The sequence below is a fragment of the Martes martes genome (assembly GCF_963455335.1).
Source record: "Martes martes genome assembly, chromosome: 2".
Lineage (NCBI taxonomy): Eukaryota > Metazoa > Chordata > Mammalia > Carnivora > Mustelidae > Martes > Martes martes.
The window spans coordinates 23,135,831-23,163,418 of NC_137889.1; the positions used below are offsets into that span (position 1 = coordinate 23,135,831).

Genomic DNA, 27,588 nt, shown 5'->3' on the forward strand with positions numbered 1-27,588 from the left:
CTAGCACATGGTAGCCTCTCAAAAGCTAGTTGGTGAATGAGTAAAAAAAAATAAATGAAAGAATATTGCTAGAGGGATTTCTGCTTATGGAGATTTGTGGAGATGTCTGGAAACAATAATTATCAGTGAAACTCTGTCATTAGAAACAAGTCATAAAATTCCTTGTATTTCTATGATCAGAAAACTGAGGGCCATTGTGTTATTCTGACTTTAGTAATGAATGATGTTGATGTTATGGTGGAGTTCTGTCACAGGAAGTTTGGGGGATACATGTGTGCATATATATTTTGAAAATTATCATCCTTTATTTTTCCTTGTATTTTTTTTCCTGCTGGACTCAAAATGAAATTAAAATGTTGGTGCTGAAGAACAAGAAGTGTTGTGCAGTTAGTAATACGACCATCTGAGATTGTTCCAGACTGGAAGCCATTATGATTCAAATCTAGTCAGTGATAAATACTCTATGAAAATTAGAGGAGTGCCAAGGAGTGTCTCAGAGACTTGTGAAAGAGTTATAATGTTAACTATAGAACACCTTTGGTTGCAAAACTGTGAGTTTGAAATACCTGAACTGGCAGAGTGACCGCTGAGAATATAATAGAACTGGTTAGGAAAGCCACTTGTTGAGATGGGACAGGGTGTGGGTAAGAGTGTAGGAAAAAAACACATGGTGGTTTTGCTTACATGGAAAGGTAGGATCTTTGGATGTAGTGAATCTTCCTTTGGAGTTCAGGACCTATTTTAGAAACTTCTGGGAATTTGAATTGAAAACTTGTGGGCATATTTTAGATTAGATCCAAGAGAAATGTTGAAAACAGAGCTGGCAGGAAGTGGACTAGGGAATCTGCCTTACTTGTCTATGGTTCTCTCCTCTTTGCTATTTATTATTTTAACTTCATTTTCCCTTCCAAACAGTAAGGACTTCTTTTCATTGTGTATTTTCAAGATCATTTTAAAGCTTAAAGCTTAGTTATTAGAGATGATGAAATTTTTTATTTCTTTCTCAACTGAATGCTAATGAAAGTAAGTTTCAGTTCGTAAACTGTATGCCAGAAATGAGCTTGCATAGAAGACTGGCTTCTATTTCCATTATTTTCAGAGACAGCTATTACTGGTTAAGAAAGTGGGCTTACGTGCTTCTCTTTTGCTAGCTTCAAGATTTTACAGCAGGTAATGCCAAATGTATCTGTGGGAGGCCCCTTTTCAAAACTTTTTGCCAGTCATCTCAAAAGAGAGGGTCAGAGGGGCACCTAGGTGTACCAGTCTGTTAAGCTACTGACTCTTGGTTTTGGCTCAGGTCATAATCTCTCCGGGTCTTGAGATCCAGTCCCGCATTAGGCTCTGTACTCAATGTGGAGTCCACTTGAGGTTCTCCCTCTCCCTCCCCCTCTACCACTCTACCCTTCATGTGCACGTGTGCGCCTGTGTGTGTGTGTGTGTGTGTGTGTGCACGCGCTTGTGCTCTCCCTCCCAACCCAAATAAATGAATGGATGAAATCTTAAAAAATGAGAGGGTCAGATGTTTCTCAAAGGCATTGTGCACGGAGCTCCTCTTTGAAGGACCTGTTCAAGTTTTCTTCTGTTGAGGTTTTCTTTATGCTTTTGAAGGGAAAAAGGAGTTGAACCTCATCATAAGGTTCATAAAATTAAAGCCATTCATAGTGTGTAAAAGTGTTTCTTTCTCAGAAAAGCAATTGGTCCTTGTAATTTAGGGAAATTCACAAATATTCAAGCCTCTTTAATTTTTATATTTCTGCTTTTGAAGCTTCTGGAAGTTTAAACCCGATATGTAATCTCTTGTGCTTGACATTTATTTTCATAGGTCATTTCCATTCTGATTTTACTAAGAATCAGGATTGGTCCACTGTGTTATATTTTTATTTTTTTTCTTTTGTTCTAAGTATTGAACATGTGTGATGATTTGATATTCTCCTTTTAATCCTGACAGACTTGGAATAACAAAAAGAAGTGTTAATTTTCAGAAGTTAAGATAGTTAAATTATACTGTCTGCTGTGACACTGGTGTCAGACAAATACTTTTAAAGTGTATTATTAGTTTTGTTACTAAGTTTGCTAATACATGAAGCAGAAATATGCATACATATATAGCTTTTATTATATTTCATTAATAGTAATGTGCTGCTTTTAATTTCTTGGTCAAAGAAAGTATTTTTATACAGAGTATAACTAACTATTTACAATGCCACTTTAAAAACATTTTTCCACTTCACAAGTACTTTTCTGTTCTTTCTGGCAGAGCCACATGCAGGTTTTAGAATAGCTTTCAACATGTTCGACACTGATGGCAATGAGATGGTGGATAAAAAGGAGTTTTTGGTGGTATGTATATTATATGCTGTACTTCATCAATAAATATTTCTTATTTATATCCTTATGTTTTTGCATTATTTGGAAAAACATAGGAAGAGTGAAAAATTTATGCTTTCACTTTAATTTAATAAAGAAGTATAGTGTCTTGTACTTTAAATAATTTTTATATTATAAAGATGTAAAATGTATTCATTATAGAAAGATGATTATAGTTGTTTACATGTCTTTTGAATATTTGAAGTGAGTTAAATATTTTCCACTGATGGATAACAAGCAGCCCAGAGGTGTGGAATATGCTCAGTTATGCTCAGACCCCATCGTATCAGCCCCCAGCCACAGCTCTTTCTCACGGGAACTTCCCTTCTTTCTCATGGTAGGATCCGTGATTTTTCTTTCTGCCTTTCTCTTCTATTCATGACTACCTTATATTTCATTCTTGTCCTCATTTTGCTATTCCCTTCATTGGTCTTTGAACAAGGGCTGATCGAAAGTGAGGAGAATTAAGATTGTTATTAGGTATGTGCCTTCAGTCTTTCTCCCCTGACTCATGTAGCTTGGTGCCGGTTTGGCAACATCATCAGATGCTCATTCATCTTGCCGTTCTCCCTTCCAGAATTGTCCTGTTTCTTTCTACCCATGGATCCTGCACCTGTGGCAAAATGTTTGTTCTAATTTTTTTCTCCAAAGTAGAGGTCCTTACAGTAACAAGTTCTACCCTTAACATTTATGTTCCGTTCTGTATTTACCTAGATTTCCTAGTTAAAAGGAGAGATGGCATATAAATAGCCATTTTATTTTCTATTTTTCTTTGTAACAAGCAATTAAAAATCCCTCTCAAAACCTCTTAAACAACTTAGTTCCCCAGAGGCTGGAATATGGAAGAGAAATGATAAAATCACTTTTCTATGGTAGAAAAGGGAAGAGACAAAAATCCTTGTCATAATCAGTAGGTATTCAAAAGGAACCAAGCAGACTAATTACTGGGATCTATCAGATGACTTACTCTAACACCCAAGTAGCCCTTGCCTGGGGACAGTCCCTGAGCCACACCATTGGAACCTGAAACCATGAAGGACCCATCATTCGAGTGCTTTTCAGGATGATGGGGAGGTGGAAGTGTTCAGTTGCAAAGATAGACATATGTTCCTAACACCCTAAAATAAACAGATTTCGTTTAATATAGTTTTGATAGCATAAAACTGTATTTTAGGATTTCCAGAATGGGCCTAGTAATCTAAATAATTTTTAATAAATTTTCTGTGGCAACACTGTCATGTTCTACCCCATCAACTAAAAGAATAACTTTTGGAACTCAGTGCACTGAAATGTGTCTGTATAGATGTCCTTTGTCTGTTTCTGGAGATGGGAGGTAAAAACGTTCACATAGAACTTGTTTCCCTTCTCTGCTCTTACAAAGGCTGCAGTTTGCTCTTTGCAGTGGCTGTACTGCTGCCTCATAAGTGATGTTTTTTGTTTGTTGTTTGTTTTTGTTTGCAAACAGCAAAGAATTCCTGAAAGCAGGAGGTGGAGTCGATCTGACTTCCTTCTAGAGATCTAGATTCTAGAGAATCTAAAATTTCTAGATTCTAGAAAATCTAAAATGCCTTCTTATAAAATGATTATAAATAACACTTGCTAAAAAAAACTCTTTTCACTAAGAAAAAGTGTGAAAACAAATGTATTTGCTAACAAAATCATTCAGACTTTGTACTGTATTTGTGTTATTACATATCTTGGGAGGTAAAACATTTTATTTGACTATCAAGGATTGCCTTAGAAAATGAAATGAAGACTTAAGATAGCTGTTTAAGTTATACAGCCAAGAACAATGACCTCCCCAGAAAGCTGTGAGAGAGGTAGGATTAGGCTTCCATTTGTAAAATGGGATTTTAAAGAGGAAATAATACACTGAAAATATAGCTGACATCTTTTGAGCGTTACTATGTGACAGGCAATGTGCTGAGTAACTATCTGTAATATTTACCCTGCACAGCATTCTTACAAGACCTGGTGATTGTACCTCAATAAAGCTGGAGAAGAAAAAATGTTCCTCTAAAGTAAGGAATTATCTCCACGTTCTGGATATGGAAAACAATCCCTCGGATAATTAGAGTAACTTGCCCAAGGGGTTATCTGCAGAGCCCATGCTTTCATCACAATGTGCAGTTACCTGAAGGTGACCTTAGAGGGCATCCTCATTTCATATATGAGTAAATTGGAGCCTCATGAGGGATGTGTGACCTGTCCATCATCATAAAATTAGTATGTGACAGAAGATGGGCTCACACCCAGAGTCCCTGAATTCTCTTCCAGTGTTCTTCCTACCCCGGTAGGCTTCATCTCTTTTATTTGTGCATCACAGACTCCCTGTCTTTATGTCTTAGAGATAAAGTAAAGCTATAATTTTGTATGTTTAACTGAACCAACAGGCTGCCAGTAGCAAAGTGCGTGTTTTCTTTTTCTCAGGGAAAAAAAAAATGGGTATCAGAAAATTATCTGTAGTAGTTTTACTCTTCTTTGTAGATGAAGCTGATTCTTTGTTTTTAGAATGTACCTAGCACAGAGTGGTAAGTAGGTACCCAGAAACTCACTGGATATTTGATTCTTGATCACTTTCTCTTTCAGCTTCAAGAGATATTCAGGAAAAAAAATGAAAAGAGAGAAACAAAGGGAGATGAAGAAAAGCGTGCAATGCTGGTAAGAATAATTTATAGTAGCTTAAGGTGGGCTTTTTAGCTGAGAATTATTTTATTCATGTTGAAAAACAATAAGTTTATAAGTCTATAACTTTGGAGCTGTCCCTTTCAGGAAAACTTTCTAAAGTTCTTATGTAGAAAATTTGCTTCAGATTTCTATGCATCTGTATCAATATTATATCAAATATTGATATTAAACATCTGTGTCCATAATCCCACTCATTTTATCATTTTCATCCATATTGTTGTTATCCATGAGATTTGAAGGGTATATCATATAATAGATGAACACAGATCATTATGCATGAAAAAATTTAAAGGTGAATTGCAAAGATTTAATTATACATGTGAGTGAATTTAGTGGCACTATAGCCGTGTGAATGTTGAAGCAAAAACAAGGAATATTGTGTTTTTTTGAATTCTTAGAAATATAGGCTCTTCTCAGATGAGTAATGTTTTCAACTTATTCTGAAGATAGAGTTAAGCAACATTTCCCTCTATTTTCCTACCAGTTTTCTTTTTGTTTATCCCACATATTTCAGTCTGACAGTATTCCAGGTTTATATAATAAAAATAACAAACAGGTTCTGAGATCTTATTTTGAGGGACTGTAATAGATGCTTTGCATGCATTTTCTCATTTAATCTGCCAGTGATTCTCTTATTATCTGTAATTATGGCAAAGCCAAGATTGGAGTCCATGGCTAGGCCACTCCCAAACTATACTTTTACCCACTATAGCATATTTTTTAATCTGGTACTTGGATAGCAGAAACTCAGTTTTGCTGAGATGTAAATGTAACTGTTTCCTTTGCAAACTAGTGACCCTGTGTAGTACTTTAGTTGATCTACTTAGAATTCAAATAATTAACTTCAGAGTTGCAATATTTTTTTTTAATTTTCATTGTTATAAGGATATGTATTAGGTTTTTTAAAAACTTAGGTTACAAACCTGTAGCAAATGGTGCCATATTCAATTCCAATAGAAGTATTTTTATTTATATTAATAAAATCAGATTATCAGAATATGAAATACCTATTATTTCATAGTATATTTGGCTGTGATATAATTATCAATATTTATTGAGCCACCCTCAATATTCTAATTTGACAAAGCTTATGGAGGACACTCTTAAAAAATCAAAGAGCTGATATGTTAGCCAGGAACTAAAAGGAGCATTACGAATTCTCTAACTTAGGTCTCATGGTTTTTAAATTATAATCAATAAATCCCATAGGAATTAGCCCCATAAATGCCATATTTTTAGAATATTAGCAAATAACACTAGAGAATTAAATAACTTCATAAATTTTATTTTCTGTAGATAGCATGTTGAAAGAGTAAGCAATTGTTTTAATTTTGATCGATTAAACTGGTTAGACAAGTTGTTAATAAAATGTTATTTAGGAGGTTGAACTGTGTTTATTAATCTTTTGATATACCTCAGTAATAGAATAGATCCTGTTTCAATGGATAGAAATCTCTCTTTTTTTTTAATTTGAGAATGGTTGAAATACAGTGTTTACATTAGTTTCAGAAATTTAACTGTTTTATTTATTAATTTATTTATATTACTTCTAGGAAAGGACTTGTGGATCTTCCAAGAAAAACACAATACTATTTTAATCATTAGCATTTACTAAAATACATAAGTCAAGTAACAACGGGAGAGAGGAAAGGGAGAAATGATAGCAGACAACCCACCCTGGGAGAAATTAGTGTCAGCACAAAGCTTGACTCTGAGCTTTATTGCAGCCCAAGTAAAGTTAATGCTGATTTAATGCAAATAGCTCATAATAGTAATATAGTAAAACCTCATTAACCTTGGGTTAATTAGCAAAAGTCTATCTGAATTATGAAACTTAAATTATATCAGCATACCCTAAATTGTATAATTTCATATGCATGCAGGTCAGTAACACATTCTCTAGCAAATATATGGAGAAGGAGACTTGTTTTAAAGAATAGATAAAAAGAATTTATAAGCAATATATTGTATAACTTGCTTATATGTAAAGAAATGCTTACTAGAGTCATTGGTCTAAAGTACCTCATAGGTATTTATCTTAGAGTTTAATTAGTGCTCCTGAAATTTATTTATATAATTTAGCTATCAAAACTATTCCTTAAAGCTATTCAGAAATAAACTTTAGTATACCTCTGAACTAAATAAACAGCATTCTAAGACAGTATAGCTCCTTACAAATATTTGTTACTATGTTTAACAATAATGATGATTAGTGGTAACTTATTGTTAATTGTTGCCACATTTTAAATAATGCAAATCTGAACTGATGTGATTTTTGAGTTTTTAAGCCATTGGAATTTAGTATATAGTAAAAATACATTGATTACATTAGAGAGACAGTATAACAGACTTAGGAGCCAGATTTTCAACATCTGAATATTAGCTCTATCATTTATCATGTGGGCGACCTTGAACAGGTCTCTACCCTGCCTGTGCCTGTTTCTTCATTTGTGCAATGGGGATAAATAGTAGTAATGACCACATATGATTGTTATGGGGATTAAATGAGCTAAAACATGTACCCACTTCACAGTATATGCTTCAGAAGGCAAGAAGGGAACATAACATTTCTCGAGACACTCTGTGCTATATACATTATAAATGTTACTCCCATTTAGTCATGACATTTCTGCCAGGTAAGTATCATACCAGTTACAGATGAGAAAGCCATCTTAGAGAGGTTCATTAACTTGCCTAAGATCCCAGCACTAACAGAACTGGATTCCACTCCAGATCTCTCATACCATTTTCACTGCCATGCTGCTATATCCAGATTTTCCCCCTAACCCATAGAGAATTGCTGAAGCATGTCTAAATAAAACCGTGTACTTCAGAGGAATGTTTTACTCAAAGCAGTAGTTGATCAGAAAGTTAAAATGAAATGGTTGAAATAAGCACAGATTCATTTAATATTTAATTATATGAGATTTGAAAAACTTTGCTACTCATCTTTAACATTTATCCCACTTGTATTGTGTGTGTGCTCTATATAGAATGTAGCATAATGATTTGCCCTTCCTAATTGATTATTTTGTCGTCTTTTTCTTTTTTTCTTTTGCTATACTTGGGTTCATTCTGAAATGTGACACTTCATTTGGCCCTTTGTGCTCTATGTCAGCGTCTTCAACTTTATGGATACCATTCTCCTACTAATAGTGTATGTACAATACTTTAAATGTTCTTTATGTAAATAGCCCTCACCTGTTATACTTGATAATGTTATTTCTTTATATATAGCTATATATGCTATTGAGAATGTTTAGGAATTTATTGGATATAATAAGGTACAGCCAAGCCAAAATTTTCTATTTCCTTCCTAGATTTATGAGAAGACTAAAATTTACAGAGCCATTGTGTATCTTTAACTTTAGATTAAACTAAGGAAAAGCTGAGTGAACAACCACCAAAAGCTCTGGTAAAATAATGAAAACTTTGTATTTTTCAGCAGTAATTGAAGAGTTAAATACAAATTATGGAGCAGATTCTCAGGCTATGCTCCTGCAGAACACAGGTATTTTAAGAACTAGATCTCTTCATCTGATATAGTCTTTTCTCGACTCTAATAAAGAGAATATTAATAGAAAGACTTTTCTTAGTCATTAGTATTCTGCAAAATTTTTCTAAAACTTTTGATGCCTGCCTACTGCCTGTGGTCTATTCAAAAGTCTGGTATGATACCTGATACATTTAATATATCAATGTATCATGTTATTTCTCAAAGAGGATTATGATTTTCAGACTCTTCTTTTCTTGAAGAAGTTGAGAGTTCCTGCAAATACCGTCCAGATATTCTTATGCTAAGCTTTCTTCTTCTTTCCTCCCTCCTTGAAAGTCAGAGCTTGTTGGTTAGCCCAGCTACTAAACAACGGAGAATAGGCCATGGCCCCTTTTGGATGTAAACATGTGCAGTTCATTTAATTTACCCAAGGATCCTTACATCACTTAGAAGGATCTTTCAAATTATAGAAACTCCCCCTGAGAGGAGCCTTTGAATTCAGGTTTACTGACACAGTATCCTGCTTGAAAGTGTTACAGTCATAAGTGTGCAACTCTGAAGCAGGTGTGCTGTCTCCTGTGTTGGAGAGTTGATCAAAATTCCATACTATGAAAATTAACTCTCTTCTAGATTTGAACATACATTGAAGGGTGATTTGGCATAAGATAAACCCAAGGTATCTTGCTTCAGTCCTAAGGAATGGACCTAGAACAGGTTGGAGAATAAGCCAAGTCCATGGGACCCTTATGACTAATTGTTTTGATAACTTACAAGTAACATTAAATTTTTACTACAAAATTCGCTACTGTTTTCAATTAAATAAAGTCTGGCATTGTCTTAAAAATATTAATGTTCCTCTTTTAATCATTTTAAAAATTTCTAAGAATGTATAAAGTAAATCTCACAGATTATAATGCCATATGCCCTCTGAAACTTAATAAATGTTAATAATACTTGTGACTTTATTACTTATTTTTCTAATCTCATGTGTCATTGCATGAGCCATTTTTCCAACTGTGGCATTTTGTATTTTTCCTTTAAACTCAAATAATTTTCATATAGATGATTATGTGATGTTTAAAAATACACATTCCAGAGTACTATCATTAAAAGGAAATAGGTACTAACTTAGCGCTAGTTTAAGTTACATATAGAAATTGCAGTCACTCAGAGAGTGAGAGAATATGAAGAAACAGATTTAAATTGCCTATTTCACTTATATTATGCTTACTTATTTAATAGTAAAGATATGATTTTACATTTTATTGTGGTAATTTTTAAATTTTTATTATTTAACTGAAGACATTTTTCCATCTAAGAATATAAAAATGCATATTTTAAAGTGGTGTAACTTGATGTCATTTTTATCCACAGTCTTATTAAATGGATTGCATGACTTTTCAACTCCCTTAGGGTTTAGTTGATTATATAAACCGCTTTTTTTTTCCTCTAATAGAAAAAATTTTTGCTCAGAAAGGAATAATCATTTTCAAAAAAAAATGCAAGGAAACAAGAGAAATTTGTTGAAAATTAGAAGAAAGTTCAGTTGGCCTGAAATTTATATAGAATACTGTGATGGACATATTGGACAAATATATTAGTACAGTGTTACGAATTAACTGGTGGTTATATGCTAGTTTCCAAAATTGTAGACCTCCTGGAGTGCCAAAGTACCTAATGTGAATGCAGTATGTGGAGCTGAATGTAACCTAAGAGTCTACCTTTAGGAAAAAGTTCCTTAGGAACTGCAGGGACCCTCCTAACTTTGACTCCAGAGAGATTCTGTGGCCTCTGTAAAAGCCTGTTAGGAAATTTAATCACTCTTTCAGTAGATTCTGCCTGTCTTATGTCAGATTATCTCTAGCTACAGTGTAAGGTTGAGCATTCTCCTTCAAATCCATGAAGGTAGTTACCTTATAGCCTTTTCTGTTCTAAATAACCATGATTCTTTCCATATTTCTCATATATTAAGCTCTTGATTATCTTGCCACAGGAATGAAAACAAGTATAAAGAATTCAAAAGAATAAATAGTGCAAAGTAAAGTATATTTTATTTTGAAATGTCCTTTATGATTTTTTTAAGTTTTTTAAAGATTATTTTAATTACCCGAATTCCACTGTAATCAGAAATGTGCCAGTTTTTATACAGTTTTTGATATGTGTTAAGACTTGTTTTATGGGCTAAAACAATGTCTGTGTTTGAAAAGAATGTGTATTCTCCAACCGGGATACAGAGTTATATTATATATATAAGACCAAATATGTTAATATGTGTTTTAAACCTCTATCATTATTAATATTTTTGTCAGCTTGATATATTAATTAGTATGTTAAATTGTACATTACAATGATAGACTTGTTAATTACTTGTCATTCTGTTATTTTTAAGTTTTATAAATTTTGAAGCATTGCTATTACCAACTATAAGAATATACATTTCTTAAATCTTTTTAGTGAATTGAATCTTCCCTTATATACTATCCTTAGATCTCTAGAAATGTTTTTGCCTAAAAATCAATATAGTTGTCAAAATAAATATACCAACTTTATTTTTATTAATATTTTGTATTATTTTCTATTTAGGGTGAAACTTTCCCCTATTTTTAAAATGCACTTTTTAGTTCAGGAATTTACTGCAACTAAAATGTAAATATAAAATTAATAATAAAAGTTTAAACCTCATATAGATCAATAAATAAAACATTGCCATGCCCCCAAATGCCCCTTCCTAGGTCTTTCTAATCATAATCCCTCCCTCTCCTCCAAAAGATAACCACAATCATGACTTCTATGTAAAGCACTTCTTTGCTTTGCTTTGTGGTTTTATCACCTACTTAATGCATCCTCAGGTATATATATATATTTTTTTTTTTTAAGATTTTATGTATTTATTTGAGAGAAAGAGTGAGCAAGAGAGAACACAAGCCAGGGGGAGAGGCAGAGGGAGGAGGAGAAGCAGACTCCCCACACAGCAGGGACGCAAAGGCAGACACCCAACCGACTGAGCCATCCATGCACCCCAACAATATAGTTTAGTCTTACACATTTTTGTGCTTTATATGATTGGGATCATAGTAAATGAGTTTTTCTATTCTTACTTCTTTAACACAACCATCATGATTGTCTGTTTCATCCTCACTTTTATTGCTGTAAGCAGCAGTTCTCAAACATTGTTTTCTCAGGATCCCTTTATGTTATTGAAAAGTTAAAGAGGGCTAAAAGAGCTTTTGTTTATGTTGGTTATATCTTTATTTACCATAGTAGAAATTAAAACTAAGAAATTTAAAAGTATTAATCCATTTAAAAATAATAAACTCACAAGTTAAACATATTTTATGAAAAATAAACAATGTAGTGAGGAGAGTGGTATTTCACATTCTTTGGGAATCTCTGTAATATCTGATTTAAGAGAGGACAGTTGGGTTCTCATAGATGCTTCTGCAACAAATAACTACCAGTTGTTTCCCTTGAAGTGACAGGCTCACTTGGTTCATTTTCAAGAAAAATGACCGCCAAATAGCAAAGTCTGAATAACTACTTTCTCTAGATATTGTTCTTTCAAGTAAAAATGGCAGCTCACGAAAGAATTGACTAGTTTACCTTGCAACACAAACCCTTGCACAAAGGCTTTTTCTTGAGACAACCACTGTACTTCAGAAGTGCTTTATGCATGCTTCTAGTTTCATCACACTGAAAATTAAAAAGGTGTGTGCTCTAAGATTAATTTTAAAAATTGTAAGTTTTATTCTTCAGCAAGTGCATTCTTTTTTTTTTTTAAGATTTTATTTTTTTATTTGACAGACAGAGATCACAAGTAGGCAGAGAGGCAGGCAGAGAGAGAGGGGGAAGCAGGCTCCCTGCTGAGCAGAGAGCCCGAGGCGAGGTGGGGCTCCATCTCAGGACCCTGGGATCATGACCTGAGCTGAAGGCAGAGGCTTTAACCCACTGAGCCACTCAGGCGCCCTTGACATGTCTTTTTTAAAAACATACAATTTGTGTATTTTATTGATTCTTTTTTATGTTGGTTGATAATTTCTACCTTTTAATTTGACAGATTCAGTCACTTTACATTACTGTGATTATTAAATTATTTGGATTTGTTTTAGCCATTCTATATACTTTTCTTTTCTCCTTTCTTACCTTCCCTTTGAATTAATTAAGATTTCTTTTTATTCTTTTTATTTTCTTCTCTATTAGTTTAGAAGGCACCATATTTCTGTATCTTATATAGGGATTCCTGAAATCTTAATAAGTATACTTAAAATAATGAAGTCTTTTTTTTTAAGATTTTTATTTATTTATTTGACACAGAGAGAGAGATAGTGAGAGAGAAAACACAAGCAGGGGGAGTGGGAGAGGGAGAAGCAGGCTTCCCATTGTGCAGGGAGCCCAATGTGGGGTTCGATCCCAGTACCCTGGGATTATGACCTGAGCTAAGGGCAGACGCTTAATGACTGAGCCACTGAGACACCCCAAAATAATGAAGTCTTATTATATAGGCTATATTGTCACCGCTTCCTTAAAAATAGTCTTACAGTGCTTTGAAGGCTTTCATTCCCCTCCTGGCATGGATACTTGAGTTTATATAGTGTTTGTTTTTGTCTTTTTTTTTTTAATCCCATAAATTAGATTTCTTAAATATATACCATCAGTATTAGTTTAGAATTACTTACATATTTGCCCTTTCTTAATCTTTTTAATCTCAGTCTCTCCTATTTCTTACAATCTTAGTCTCAGAAAGTATATTCTCAAGTGAGGATCTTTCCGGAATTATCTTCATTTTGCCCTTATTTTTTGCCAGTTGTACTGAGATATAATTGACATATAACACTATATCAGTTTAAGGTGCATAATCGCAGAGTGGTTTTCACAATAAGTTTAGTTGACCTCTCTCACCTCAGATAGTTACAAATTGTTTTTCTCATGATAAGCACTTTCAAGATCTACTCTCTTAGCAACTTCCAATATTCAGTATCGTTAACCATAGTCACCATGCTGTACCTTACATCCCCAGGAATTATTTATCTTACAACTAGAAGTTTATACCTTTTAACCATCTTCATCCACTCCCTTACCACCTGCCTCTAGCAACTACCAATCTGTTCTGTTTCTATGAATTCATTTTTTAATCTTTTTTTGTCTGTGCTTTTATTTGGGAAGATAATTTTACTATATCTATAATTGTAGGTTGACATTTATTCTCAGCAAATTATATCACTCCAGTCTCCTGGCTCCTATTATTGAAATTAAAAGGTCAATTCTGAGTCCAATTATTATTTTGTAGTTAATCTTGTTTTTCTTTCTACTACTTTTAAGATTCTGTTTGCATTTTGGTATTCTGCAGTTTTACTATAGTGTATCTCTCTTTTTGGTGGGGGGGGCAAAAAATGTGTCAAGCTTACAGAATACAGTACATTTGGGACATCATTTTGCCTATGCCACCCATTTTTGAAGTTCTTCTGAACTATTTATGTCTTCTTTAACCTTTTTTAATAAAAGTCTACACCTACCTTAACATTCTAGTAAAGAGGCCTAAAGCTCATATAGTAATCAAAGACCCTGAGAAGACTTCAGGAAGTCATTGTAAATTTTCCTGCATTTACATATCAGAGCATCATAGTATTCATTTTATAGCCATCACAGTGCTCAGTTAGTGATACTTGGGCATTCCCTTCTCAGTCTTTCCTTAGTCTGTAGGCGTATGTTCTGGTTTTGTATTTGTGTTGCATTTCTTGCTATAAAATCTATTCTGACTTTCATTGCTACTTTAAGCTTATTTTAAATATTGTGTTATATATTTCTGATATAAAGTTTTCTACTAGTTTTGCATGTTCAGAAATTTTACTCTCAATTCCATTAAAAAATTAAATACTGGCTCCTGAACAGATACAAATTTAGGAATCTATGACTATGCCAAGAAAATCACTGATACATGAGCTTTATTCCCTTAATACGAAGAATGACAATAGTTGCTGTGAGAATGTTGTTCCTTTTTCTCCGACTGCCTGGATAAAACAACATTTATCAGCAGTTGTAACAATTCAGTTATATATTCTATCATAATTTAATCTTTGGGGCTAATGTTGAGTGTGAAAGCTTTCTGCAGGAGGGACTATTAAGCTGTTATGTTCTAAGTAAGATTTTTTTTAATTGAAAAAAGTAGTATATGATCCTGATAGACAAATATACATTCTTAAAATATTTTAAAATATAGGAAAGCAAAAAGAAGAAAATAAAACCTATCCTAATCTCACCAGAGATAATCAGTATGTCCAAATATATTTACTTCTTTTGTAAGCTCAGAAAATGTATTTTTATCTATAGAGATCCATATCAATGTAGTTTGTCAAAACTACTTTTATCCCTTAATATGTTGTGAACATCCTTCTGATGTCATCAGTGTTGGTGTGTGTACGTATGTGAGTGTGTGTGTGAGTGGTGATGGTGACCAGTGTTGGAAGAAGGAAGGAGGCATTGCTTCACAAAGTGAATCGTCATTCCTCTTACCCTTCAATAACAGTGTAGTCAGCGGGATTTTCTAGTTGGACAGGTTTAACAACCCCTTTATCATATACTGACCTTTTCAGTTACAGTAAAAAATATATCCAAATTGAAAATATTGAGGTAATATTTGCAGAGTATTTAATCTAGCTAACATTTATTGAGGTTCTATCCTTCTTATATAAAAAATGAACTTTGGTCTAAATACAGCTAATTTTACTTGGCTTAAAACTGCTTAGTTCAAGCTTGTTTTGTTACTAGAGGGGGTATTGAGTGGATTCTCTAACATTGCTGCATTTACACTGATGGTAATGTCTATATTTATATAAGTGATTCCTGATAAATAATACTTTGTTATAAAGATTTTATTAAAATATGAGCAATAGGCAGTGTTTTTCTAATTAATAATAATGAATAAAGCTTCACTTTTTGAAATAACTCCCAAACACATTATAATTTTGTGAGTGACATATAATTTTGTTAGTGGCGTATAATTTTGTTAAAAATTAACATACACAAAAATAAAAGTTCTCCTCATCATTAGACACTCACTCCTCTATACATCGTGCAGCATTTTCTTCTCACGATAACCAAAATACAAAGCCTCAGAACCAGTGAAATCTTCCCTGATAAATCCTGACAGAAACTCCATTTAATTATGTTTGTTTACAGAGACCCAAATTAAGCTTGTAGTTCTGTGTTTTCATATGAAGATTAGACTGCCCTTCTTAATTGTGATCTTGCCTTCTTCAGATTCGCCAATACTGGGACAGAAACTGGTGTTCCATCTTTGCAAAGGGTTAGAAAATACCCTATCTATTCACAGGAGACATACCTAGCAAACCCCTGAGTAGCATTGAGTAGTTTAACCTAAACTGGTGTATTTCTTTTTGACAAGTTTTAGATTAATTTAAATTTTATGTCTCTACATATGAATGTGGTCATTTTCTTTGATGCACTGACGTGATGTACACTGGCCAGTAATAACTGATTTTTAAATGAAGCATGATTTTTATAGGTTGCTACAAAATGACCAAAACACTGTCCAAATGAATTTACTTCACATAAGGTGTGAATAAAATTTGTATTTCACACTTTCTTGGAAGTTTTGCATGTTGCAGTAGATAGCATGGGGGAGGGTTGAGGAATGTGATTCTTTTTGACAAAGCCACATTGTACGTGGAAGTAGTGGTTATATACCATTACACCTTTGAAAATACCCCGGGTTTACCAGCAATGTAATATAATACTGTTGTGCACAGCAGAAAACAAAACAGGTAAGCTAATGTGTTTTCTTTTCAAGGTTGGCTAGAAGAGACTTAAAAGTGTATAAATTATCATTCTTTGTGACTGTTCTTTAGATTTCAGATGTACTTCTTAAAACTTCTACAGGTACTTAAAACAGATGCTGAGGAACTTGTCTCCAGAAGCTATTGGGATACACTGAGACGTAATACAAGCCAAGCACTCTTTTCAGACCTCGCAGAGGTATAATTAAACCTCAACCAGGACCTTGTACTACTTGCCATTTTGTTAAACTAGTCTTCGTTTCATTTTAGAGTTACAATGATGAAACCAAAAATAATTTTATATTTTCCGTTCTCTTCAGTAAAGCAATAATTTCTGTATGTAAATGGTAAATTCGAGTATGTCAGCTGTGCTGGCAGGGGCTGTGAGGGGACCTGTAACAGTCTGTGTTAAGTCAGCTTGCTCGTTGTAGAAAACATGACTTTCCAACTTAACTAAAAAGAAATATCACTGTTTTTAATTTAAGGATCACTTTCAGGAAACTTGAGAATACTATTTTACAGTTTCACTGAATCTTTTAACCTTATAATTTTGCCATGTTATATGAAGTGCTGAAGCTTTTAACTTGGTAAAAGACAGCTAGTGTTTTAGAGTTATGGTAGATTCAGACATTAAATTTCCTAATATTACTCTTGTGTAGTTTACCAAGTGTGAGCAAGGGAGGTATGATAGGAGCAGTCAGTCAAGGAAGGGAGAAATATTTTAACTTGACGTTGTTCTGGGTTGCCAGCACATAGAACATTAAGAACAGACCAACAGTTACTCATTATTGGTTTTGAATTCCATAGAGACATGTGCCTCATTGCTGCACTCGGGTGGGCTGCTCCCCTGTCCACTCAGCATGCTGTTCTTACTAGGGATTTGTCATTTCATTTCAGGTTTGGTTTGGTTTGGTTTGGTTTTTAGGGATTTGTCATTTTAAAAGATGGACTATGCCTTCAACATTAAACACGATTTCAGATATTATGAATTTTTAAGAACCTTACTATCAGTCTCACCACAAAGAACTTTTCAGTGTATACTGAGATATTTTTCATTATTTTTCTCTTTAAAGCTGGCTTCTCTTTTCTTTTTTCTAAAGTTTGACTTTTAAAAATTATACCTAAAACTATCTAGAGTAGTAAACTGGAATCAGGTGTGACTTCTGTTATCCATTTGTGGTGTTACTTACTTGGCACCTCTAGACTGGGACAGATACTTGGAAATGTTAATTTTGCCAGTTGTTTTCAATTTTAAAATCCCCAAACGAAGCATTTTGCCCTTTCTCCAGTTTACCTCTGATGTGTAAATACAATGTAATTATGATCAGTAATTAACTTTTGAAAATTACCTTTTAAATTTGAAGTCAGAAGGTGGTAATAGATGTTTCGTGTAAGGTATTTCAGGCGTACTTAATTCTGTAATCACTTATGCAGGCGCATAGTAATCAGTGCCTAAAAATAAGAGCAAATGAGGACATTGGCCCAAGAGTCCTGCAAACCAGCTGAGACCTAGCTTCAAACTAACAGTCATGTCACTGCTCTCTCTCCATCCTAGACTGTCCACTTCAACATCCAGCCTGTCTTTAATCTAATTTCACTCTGCTAGAAATTCTCACAATTAGACACAATCCACTAATTTGACGTTGAATTTAATTCAAATCTTGGGAGGTTTAATATCAGAAGACCAGTTAGCTCTTACATACACTCAGAGATAACATGGTATGCATAAGACCTTCTGAAGAGGTAAACTGTGTCAGAGGTATGAGGAAGCTGGTTTTTATGGCTTTCTAGAGTTAATTCTGTACATCTCTTCCCACCTCAACATCCGTGACATCCCGTTGGTACTTGAGAGTGGCCCTGATAGAAGTATTAATACCGTAGAAACTGGCAAACACTATATCTCAGGCTTTTTTTTTCCCCTAAAGATCTAATTTACTAGCATACCATTGGCTGTAATCAATCCACATTATAATCATAATCTACTAAATCAATTAATGAATTCATTCAAACATCATGAAAGTAAATCTGATAGAAGGAAGAAGAAAACAAAACTTATATTGTGTTCTAAAATAAAATAATTATTTGGGGATTATCTCTTATTACCCTCTCACATAAGACAGGATAATTGAGAATTAACTTTAATTAAGTTACAACTCATTGAAATTCCTTATAGGTTATTACTGATGCCAGCATAGCATTGTTTATATAAGTATTTCAGGACTCAAATTTATTCAGTAAGAAAGCTTAGAAATCGATTTGATTTCCCTCCCTCCTGCCCCTTGAATGGAGTTTGATGTGATTATTATCCCATCGTATCAATAAAAATATGTTGAAAGTTATCTTTAAAATCATAACATTTTTACCTACTTTTAATTCCATTCAAATTTATTTAACTATTTTATTTTTGATGAAATCATTTAAAGTAATTTTTAATCACAACAGAGATAAGGGCCTTTCATGTAAATGGCCCATGGGGATTCTTTTGTGGCTTTTTCTTTGCTTTGTTATGAAAACACCTGAATTCATTTTATTTTAACAATGGGCACAAGAATCAAAGGGATAAAGTCTCTATTTTTGTCCCAACTCCCCTGTGATTTAAGTTATATAACACTGTTAGGATACTAAGGACACTGGTATGGTTTTCAATGACTCCCAACAGTGCTCTGTTTCATTGAATGGGGGAGAAAAGTTTTCACCATTTCCATTTTCTAATTTTTTTTCTCTAATGTCAAACTGTTACTTATGCCTCTGTGGGTTTGGATTATCTGGATAAGTGCAACCTAAGTCTAATAAGATTTTGATGATGAAAGACTGTAAACGAAGATCTGCTCTGCTCAGTGGGCATGAGAAAAGCTGGAAGAATGAGGTCATTATTAAAAACCTGTATAAAACAAAGCCATCTCATTTTGCTGTGTTAGGTTTTGAGGTAAAAGACATCATAGCACTAAGGAAAAATGTTTCATAATTATGTTAGCTGAGTTCACTAACTTTCGATGTTCCTATGACCTCTCATGAAGGCATATTTTTTCCAGATCTATATAACATATGTGTAGTTCCAGCTAACAAAAAGGAAGTAAAAGTGTACCATGTAAAGCTTTTGTTTTTGCATTAAGCTTCAACATTATTATCTTTTCTGACTTGTCTAGTCCTTTTTCAACTTCTTGAAATACACTGATTTGACAAAAATAAGTAATAATATTTGTTGGGTGTTTAAAATATGCCAGTTATAATACTAAATGATTTACATGTGTTACCTGATTCTCACCTAAGGTAGGTACTGTTGGCTGATAATATCCTCAGAGAGATTAACTTCCCCCAAGGTCACTTAACAAATAAGGAAAAAGTCAGGATTCAAAGCCAGGAAACTTACTCTTGAGCTCAGTCATCTTACGTGCTCACCACCCCATAGCTTATTTGTGAAGTCAGCAACTTTATTTAAAACACCATGGCCCCTCTTCTGATCAACTTTCTCTTTCCCCCATGTTCCAGTCCTCTAGCTTCCAGATGGATACCCCAGTTCCTACTGTTGACTGCTGATTTGGTAGAACCTCCACTCCTGTGCTCCATTTAGGCATGCCTTCCCAAATATTTCTCCCCCAACTTACTGACGCTATTCCATGGATAATAATGGATTAGACTTGATCATACACAATCACAAAAGAATGTTTATAATTAACATGAGATATCTCCTTTTCCCCCCAAAGGTCTTAATGCTGTATTCCAAAGCATCTTGTGACTGCCAATAATAACATATGTATGCTTCATTTACACTCGTACTCTAATTTTATCTTCAAAATTATTATCTTCAGAATTAATAGGTTTATGCCTATTTTACAGATAAGGAAGCTAAAGGTAAAAAAATTCCATGAACTCAGGTCTTCTGATTTTAAATCCTCTCCTTATAGCAGTCTGCCTCCTCAACATAAAGCTACTGGTGAAAGTAATAGTGCCCTTTGAGCACTACTCAAAGTTATCCTAGTCTCTCATCACATACGGAGCTCTGAAAGGCTGGTAACACTGGTATTACTCAACATCCATTATAAGCTTGTTCAGGAAGGCATATTTAAAGATAATATGTGACACCTGGCTTCCAGGTTGTGTTATTTTCTCCTTGGCAATTAAATCTTTGAAGAAGTTGGAGATTTTATAGGGAATATATATGAACTTCTAAGTTATTCCAACTCCTGAAAATACTTGGGAGTTGTCAGCAAACTAAACTAAGTAGAGCTCTTTCAAACCAATTTTAAGGAGGTTACATGCTAGAGATTACTTAGGAAAATCCAACCCCAAAAAAAAAACGTAAGTAAGACTACACAACTTACTAAGGAATTTCAGTAATTATAAGTTCAAGTAGAAGATACCGTACATGTTGGAGGTTTTGAGAGAGACCTGAGTAATCAAAGTAGCAAAGAGACCACTTAAAAACAGGGATTAAAAGGCGCATAGGAGGGAAAAAAGACCAGTCACAAGACGTAGTCTTTATAACGCCAAACTAGTCATTAGAAGTTAATATTTGGTCTAGGGAGAAGGGAAATAAAGATCCAACAAAAGTTATGAAGGATAAAATATCTGTCTTTATGAAATATTGGGAAGAGAGTTTATAAGGAATCAAAAAGATGACCAAAAGTTAGTATGTGGAAGTTGGGTAAGATGAGACTTTTCATCAGGGATCATAGAACACAACTTATCCTTTGTAGAGACGTATATACTTTTAGTTTCTTGTGTTTTCTATGAAACAGAATCCTGGCCAAGAAGTAATATTTCAGATATGTACCTCTGGATGGACATTTACAGCTAATTTTTTTTAAATACAGAAAACGTTAGTTATAATTTAGCCTCTTTTTTTCCTTACATTTCCCAGGATTATATATGGGAGAGTTAAAATCGTTTGAATTTTATGATTTTTGCACCTGAGTTTATAATGAGTTATAATGTATATAATGAGATATGAGTTAATGGCCAAGTGAGGAAGGAAATGAGGAAAGAAGAGGAGGAAGAGAAGGGAATGGAAGGAGAGGGAGGAAAAAGAAAAGGAAATCTATATAGTCACATTAAAGGAAAGAACTATTTTCAGAGACCATTAAGCGTTGTAAGGACTAGACTAAAGTGATTTTAAGAATACCCTTGTTGGAACTTGAAGGAAAAAGTCCTCTGGAATTAATCTCTTATCCATTCAAAAAATAATTTAAGAATTTTCTTTTAAAAAAAATTATAGATTATGTAAATTCCAAAATAATAGTACTATAGTTTCTCTTCTAAAATATAGTACTTCTATTTAAAGTATCATAAATATGGAATTTAGTAGGAAAGTATCATACTCAAAGGAAACTGTTTTGTGAAGGTTAAGACCATTCTTTTGTCAGCCCCATATATTTCATATATCTGAAGAATTTACCTCTTTTGAACATCCTTTTAAAAAATTGATTTTTTTAGGTTAAGAAAATCCTAACTAAAGAACTTAAAGATAAAACATTTAGGTGATTACTAAAAGATTTCAACAATTTTAGATAATTTAAAACAAGTATTCTATATGCAAAATTTGAGGTTGAAAACTTCCTAAAATATAGTTATATCTTTAAAGTTTTTTAGGATAAAGATCAATTTCAGTCATATTTCTATTTTCAAACATTGAACTTCATTTTAACAGTAATGGCATTTATTAATACGGTCTTGTGCTTTTCATTTTAATGTTAATATATTCATGTTCTTGGTATTTATATGTTGATAAAATTATTTGAGGGATATTGGGTATCCCTGTTGTTTACTGCAGCTAACCTTTAAATTGTGATTTTTTAAGCGTGCTGATGACATTACAAGTTTAGTAACAGATACTACACTTCTTGTACACTTTTTTGGAAAGAAAGGAAAAGCTGAACTCAACTTTGAAGATTTTTATAGGTGAGCTTAATTTTATGTTTGTTTTCAAAAATGTTAACATGCTAAATCGAGAAAGGTCTTTAGGAATCATCTGTTTCAGAAATACTCATCTCTTCACTGATTCCATCCTAACTGAAGATACTCTCTCTAACAAACAAGCACTTTCATCAGTATGTATTATGTACTAGTTGATAAGTGTAATGGGAGGTTACTGAATGATGTGCAATGCCTGGATATTGAGATTGATTATTTCCTGTATATTCCTAAGAAAGTATGTTACCAACTCCTTTGTCGCAGTAAGCCACAGTGATAAGCATGGATATAGTGTCCTGTGTAGTAAACACAAGGCACCACACAGTAATTCTTTTAAGTCTCATCACTACCCTGCAAGGTCTTTTTGTTTCCCCCATTTTACAGATGAGGAAACCAGAGCCCTGAGAGGCTAAGTATCACCCATTATCATCACTGTTCATTTATCTTATTCATTCTTTCTATATTTTTGTCATAGATTCATGGATAACCTACAGACAGAAGTCCTAGAAATAGAATTCCTTTCTTACTCAAATGGGATGAACACTATCAGTGAAGAAGATTTTGCTCATATTCTTTTACGATATACAAATGTGGAAAATACAGCAGTATTTTTGGAAAATGTGCGTTACAGTATACCTGAAGAAAAGGTATCTAATCTCCCATATCTATTTTATTACATATGGTATTATCTTATAATTATATAGGCCTATAGAACATGTTGTTTCTTAGTTTTTTTTCTCCTCCCTGGATTAGTAGATATTTTGGATATATTTCATTCTTTTTTCATCAATGTCCTAGGTGCTCTGGCTAAATTTTTAAAATTGATTAATGTAAAATTCTGGGTAGAGATCTATGTTTTTCTTAGATAAGCTGAAAAACTTGTAAGGTTATTAGCAGTTATATTCAAATTATGAATATCATTTTTGAAGAGAATTCTACTGAGATACATGCTTTGACTACTACATAAACATCCCCTCATATAAAAGTTTATATTGACACCATTTCAGTCACACTTTATTCTGTAATATCCTTAATAAAAGGTCATTTAAAGACAGCCATTGATGAGTGAGTGATCTTATCAGCAAGTGAAGTGAGGGTTTTCAAAGAGTTTGGACGGCATGAATGGTTAAGAACCCCGGACAACTGATTGTCTATTTGTTTAGCAGCAAATGTGTTGTCAGCAATTCTGAGCAGTTGCATTACCTAGTGGTATTTGAATGCATCATTGCAACTAAATAGAACTGGTGTTACAAGTACCCTTTCAAGCATGAGATGTTTTGGATATATTGCCTTCTATTTGTGTTTAGAGAAGGATCAAGTTAATCTATCCAAGAGAAACTTGCAAATAGTTTGACTTTGTTTAAAATGGATACACTGTGACAGTGCTAACAATTCCCCAGGTCCCCTAGAATGGGAAGAAAAGACCTGATGCATTTGGCCATTAGTTTACATACTCTCTCAGGGGACTTTTATCTGTTTTACATGATAAACTGAATTTTTTTCAATTCATAGACACTTCCCTAAAAATAAATATTAGAAATTGTACTACTTCGCCAAGCTGCTAGGATATTATTTAGGACCTACCTGAATCTGCTTTTCTTTTTCTTTTAACAAATGGAAACACAGAAATCTGTAACTCAGAAAGTTCAGTTCCAGGGTGAAGAGTGTATGGGAACTCTGTGTACTATTTTTGCAACTATTTTTTATATCTAAAATTATTTGAAAATAAAGTTTTCTTTCTTTATTTATATATAAACCTTTCTTTTAGGTTAAATTTAGTTTCTGAAAACGTATAACTGATAGCAGTATCTTAAGCACTACACATCATTACAGTTAAAAAGAAAATTTGGTAAATGAACCAGTATCAACTCTCATGATTTTTGTTTGTTTGTTTTGGTATTACCTCATCAATCCTTAGAACCTACTTCCAGACAGACGTTGGCATCTTTCTTTTAGGTAAAGGGAAGAGGAGTACCTCAGATACTTAGATGCTTGCCCAAGGAATCAAACCCACGACTGTAAGCCAGTGATCTTCCTCCAACATCCTACTCATATCTTTCCCTTGCTTTCACTTCATATCCCCTCTCCAAAACCAATAACAAGTATAGCTACTTGGATGGCACTTTACATTTTCTAAAATCCTTTCATTTCCATTCATGCATCTAGCAGATAGATATTAGGCATCTGCCATTTACAAGACCTTATTCTAGTTACTGTAGATAAAGTGACAAGATAAGCAAAATCCTTGTCTTGTAGAAATACTTCTTAGTGGAGAGACAATAAACAAACAAAAAATAAATAAATTATATATTTTCAGATAATGATAAATATTATGAAGAGAAACAAAAGTCATGGGACTGGAAAGGAAGATGGACTGTCAGGGAAACATTCTCTGAACAGGTAGCTTTTGAGAAAAGGACGTGAGGAATGACCTATGCAAAAACCTGGATGAAGAACATTTCAGGGAGAGGAAATAGCAAATACCAAGGGCTTGGAGACAGAAAAAGCTGAGTTTATTTGAGAAATTCCAAAAAAGGGTAAAAAATAAGTCAATAGGAAAATAGTAGGAGATGAAGAAAAGACAGATACGGGTTAGATCTTACAGGACCCTGTAGGCCAAGGTAAGGAATTCAGATTTTATTCCAATAGTGATTCTAAGAGTGATGGGAAGCTACTGAAGTATTTAAACTTTGAAGCGGGGATCAGCAATCTACCCACCTCCTATTTTTGTAAATAATGTTTAATTGGAGCATAGTCACACTCATGCTTTGAATGTACAGTCTGTGTATGCTATTATGCCTTAGTAGAGTGGGTACAACACAGACCATCTTGCCTACACAAATGGAAATATTTAGCCCCAGACCTTTTATAGAGAAAGTGTGCTAACCTTGCTATAGAACACAGTGAATGTACATTCATCCCTCAAGTATTTATACAGCAAGTATTAACTGTCCACTGTGACACCCAAATATGATCTGACCCATGTGGCAGTCATGATCTCATTCATGTTTCAAAGAGCATCATGGCTGGTCTGTTGAGAATAGACTTTAGCTGGCCCACCTTTGAAAAAAAGAGACAATTCAGGATGTTGTCACAGGAGTGCAGGGAAGAGACAAGCATGGCTTGCACCAGGGTGAACGTAGGGAAAGGTTGTCAGATACTGGATCATTTAAAGAGTAGAGTTGGTCGAACTGGCTGCTGGATTAGATTTCAGTGTGAAGGGAAAAGAGGAATCAAGAATTCCTAGGGTTTGGGCCTGAACCACACTGTGAAACAGTGGTGCCATTCACTGAGCTAATAAGCAAGACTGCAAGTTTGGGGTTAGGAAAGAATCAACAGTTTAATTTCAGACAGCTTAAGTTTGAGATTCCTGTGAGGCATCTAAATGAAGAAATTACACAGGCAGTTGGATATGTGCCTCTGGAATTTAGGGGTGCCATCAGGACTACTTTGGATAATCATTAGTGTGTAGACTTCTAAATTATGTCTCCAGCTTAAACATCTACCCTGAATTTCAGACTTTAACATTGTACCACCTACTCAGCATCTCCACTTGGGTATCCAGTAGACACCTCAGGCTTAATAGTTACAAGATGAAAACTCCTGATCATTCCCCAAATTTCCCTACACCGTCTTTCCTGTTTAAGTTAATGGAAACTCTGTTTTCCCTAGTTCTAGCCAAACTTTGGGACTCCTTCCTTTCACATTCCACATACGACCCCTCAACAGATCCTCATGACACTGCCTCCATCAGAATTTCACCATGCTTGCCACCTCCGCTGCTACTACCCTTGTCACCATCTCTCTTGTCTGAATTATTGCAGTTGCCTCCTAAATCATCTCTCTGCTTCTAACTTTGCTCCCCTACAGTTTCTTCTCCATTTGGCAATTAAGGAAATGACTTATACCATGATTCAGATCTTATTAACTCCCCATTTTTACCCAAAGAAAGAGCTTAAATCCTTACAGTGGCCTACAAGGCCCACACAGCTGTCCTCTCATTTCCTCCCATTCCCCGTCTTGCTCCCTTCGCTCCGGTCACACTGACAGCTTTACTGCTTCTCAGCACCAGGCAATATTCTGCCTCAGGGCTTTTGTATGTGTTCTTGTCTCTGCCCAGAATGCTCTTCTCTCAGATATCCACATGGCTTACTGTATTATTTCTCAATGAGGACTACCCTTCCAGTCTAATGTATAATTAATCACCTATTATATAAATAATATATAGCCTATTACATAAGTAATAATCTATTATATAAATTATAACCCTCTCCCTTGGCATTCCTATTCCTATTCCTCTTCCCTTATTTGTTTTATTCCATAGCATTATCCTCTTCTAATATACTGTATTATAGTATACTCTATTATATAGTATACTATAATATAGGTTTAGTCCGTGTCTTTATTTTTCATTATTAATCTGGATAAATGATAATTAAATTTAATTATTTGTCTGTCTCCCCAACCAGAATGTAATGCTGATATTTTATCTTTTTTATTCACTCAAATATCCCAGTACTTAGAACCCCTATTGAATGAATTGATAGTATTTAAAGAAGTAGAACTTAAACCTTTTCTTCTGTTTTTGTGAATTTTACCTGCATAGGTATTCATTCATATGAAACTGCAGATATACAATGTTCTTTATTAGAGTGTTGTTTGTAATAGCAAAAGATTGGAAGCTATCTAAATGTCTTTCAGTAAATCAGTAGTTAAATAAATTATGATGTATTTATAGAATGGAAAAGGTATTCCTGAAAAAAAATGAAGATTCTTTGTACACTACCATAGAATGATTTCTAAGACACAAGTGAAAAAGAGCACAGTTTCAAACAATGTGTGTAGTATACTACCATTTGTTTAAAAAGATAGCCTATGCTAATTCTGGAAGGACCCACATCACTAAAGACCGTGGTTTCTCCAAGGAGAGAAACTGCATGACTAAGGAACAAGGGTGGGTAGGAGGGAGGGAGATTTTGCATTGTACGCACTTTTGTCCCTTTTGAATTTTGAACAGATGAATTTGGTGCCATATAAAATAATTTTAAAAAACTGTAAATGCCATGGGACCAGCTGAACTTACCTAGGAGAGAATGTAGGTAGAGACCACAGAAGGGAAGAGGGCTTCTCATAATAACTATGTAATGTACAAGAAAGTAGTAAAATTTATTATTAAGCTTTGAAGAAACTGTTATTCAGAAAGAGTTAAGGGACTTACCTCAGGTCATTCACCCAGTACATTTCCAAGTTTGAATTTTCTGCTTATTCCAAAATGGTTTCAGTTCCTGGGCCTGTGTAATTTCCTAGGTATTTACAATGGCCCTCTGAGCCCCTATT

The 27,588-nt window shown here is 34.0% G+C and overlaps 1 protein-coding gene across 1 annotated transcript in view; it reads left to right on the plus strand.

Annotated features, from left to right (window-relative positions):
* MICU3 (mitochondrial calcium uptake family member 3) overlaps positions 1-27,588 on the plus strand; it is a 94,661-nt gene that overhangs the window by 56,423 nt on the left and 10,650 nt on the right. The window contains exons 6-11 of the mRNA XM_080796476.1: positions 2,258-2,340; positions 4,957-5,028; positions 8,174-8,212; positions 16,445-16,540; positions 22,139-22,239; positions 22,727-22,898. Coding sequence (XP_080652602.1) covers positions 2,258-2,340; positions 4,957-5,028; positions 8,174-8,212; positions 16,445-16,540; positions 22,139-22,239; positions 22,727-22,898 — 563 coding nt within the window. The remainder of the gene's footprint in view (positions 1-2,257; positions 2,341-4,956; positions 5,029-8,173; positions 8,213-16,444; positions 16,541-22,138; positions 22,240-22,726; positions 22,899-27,588) is intronic.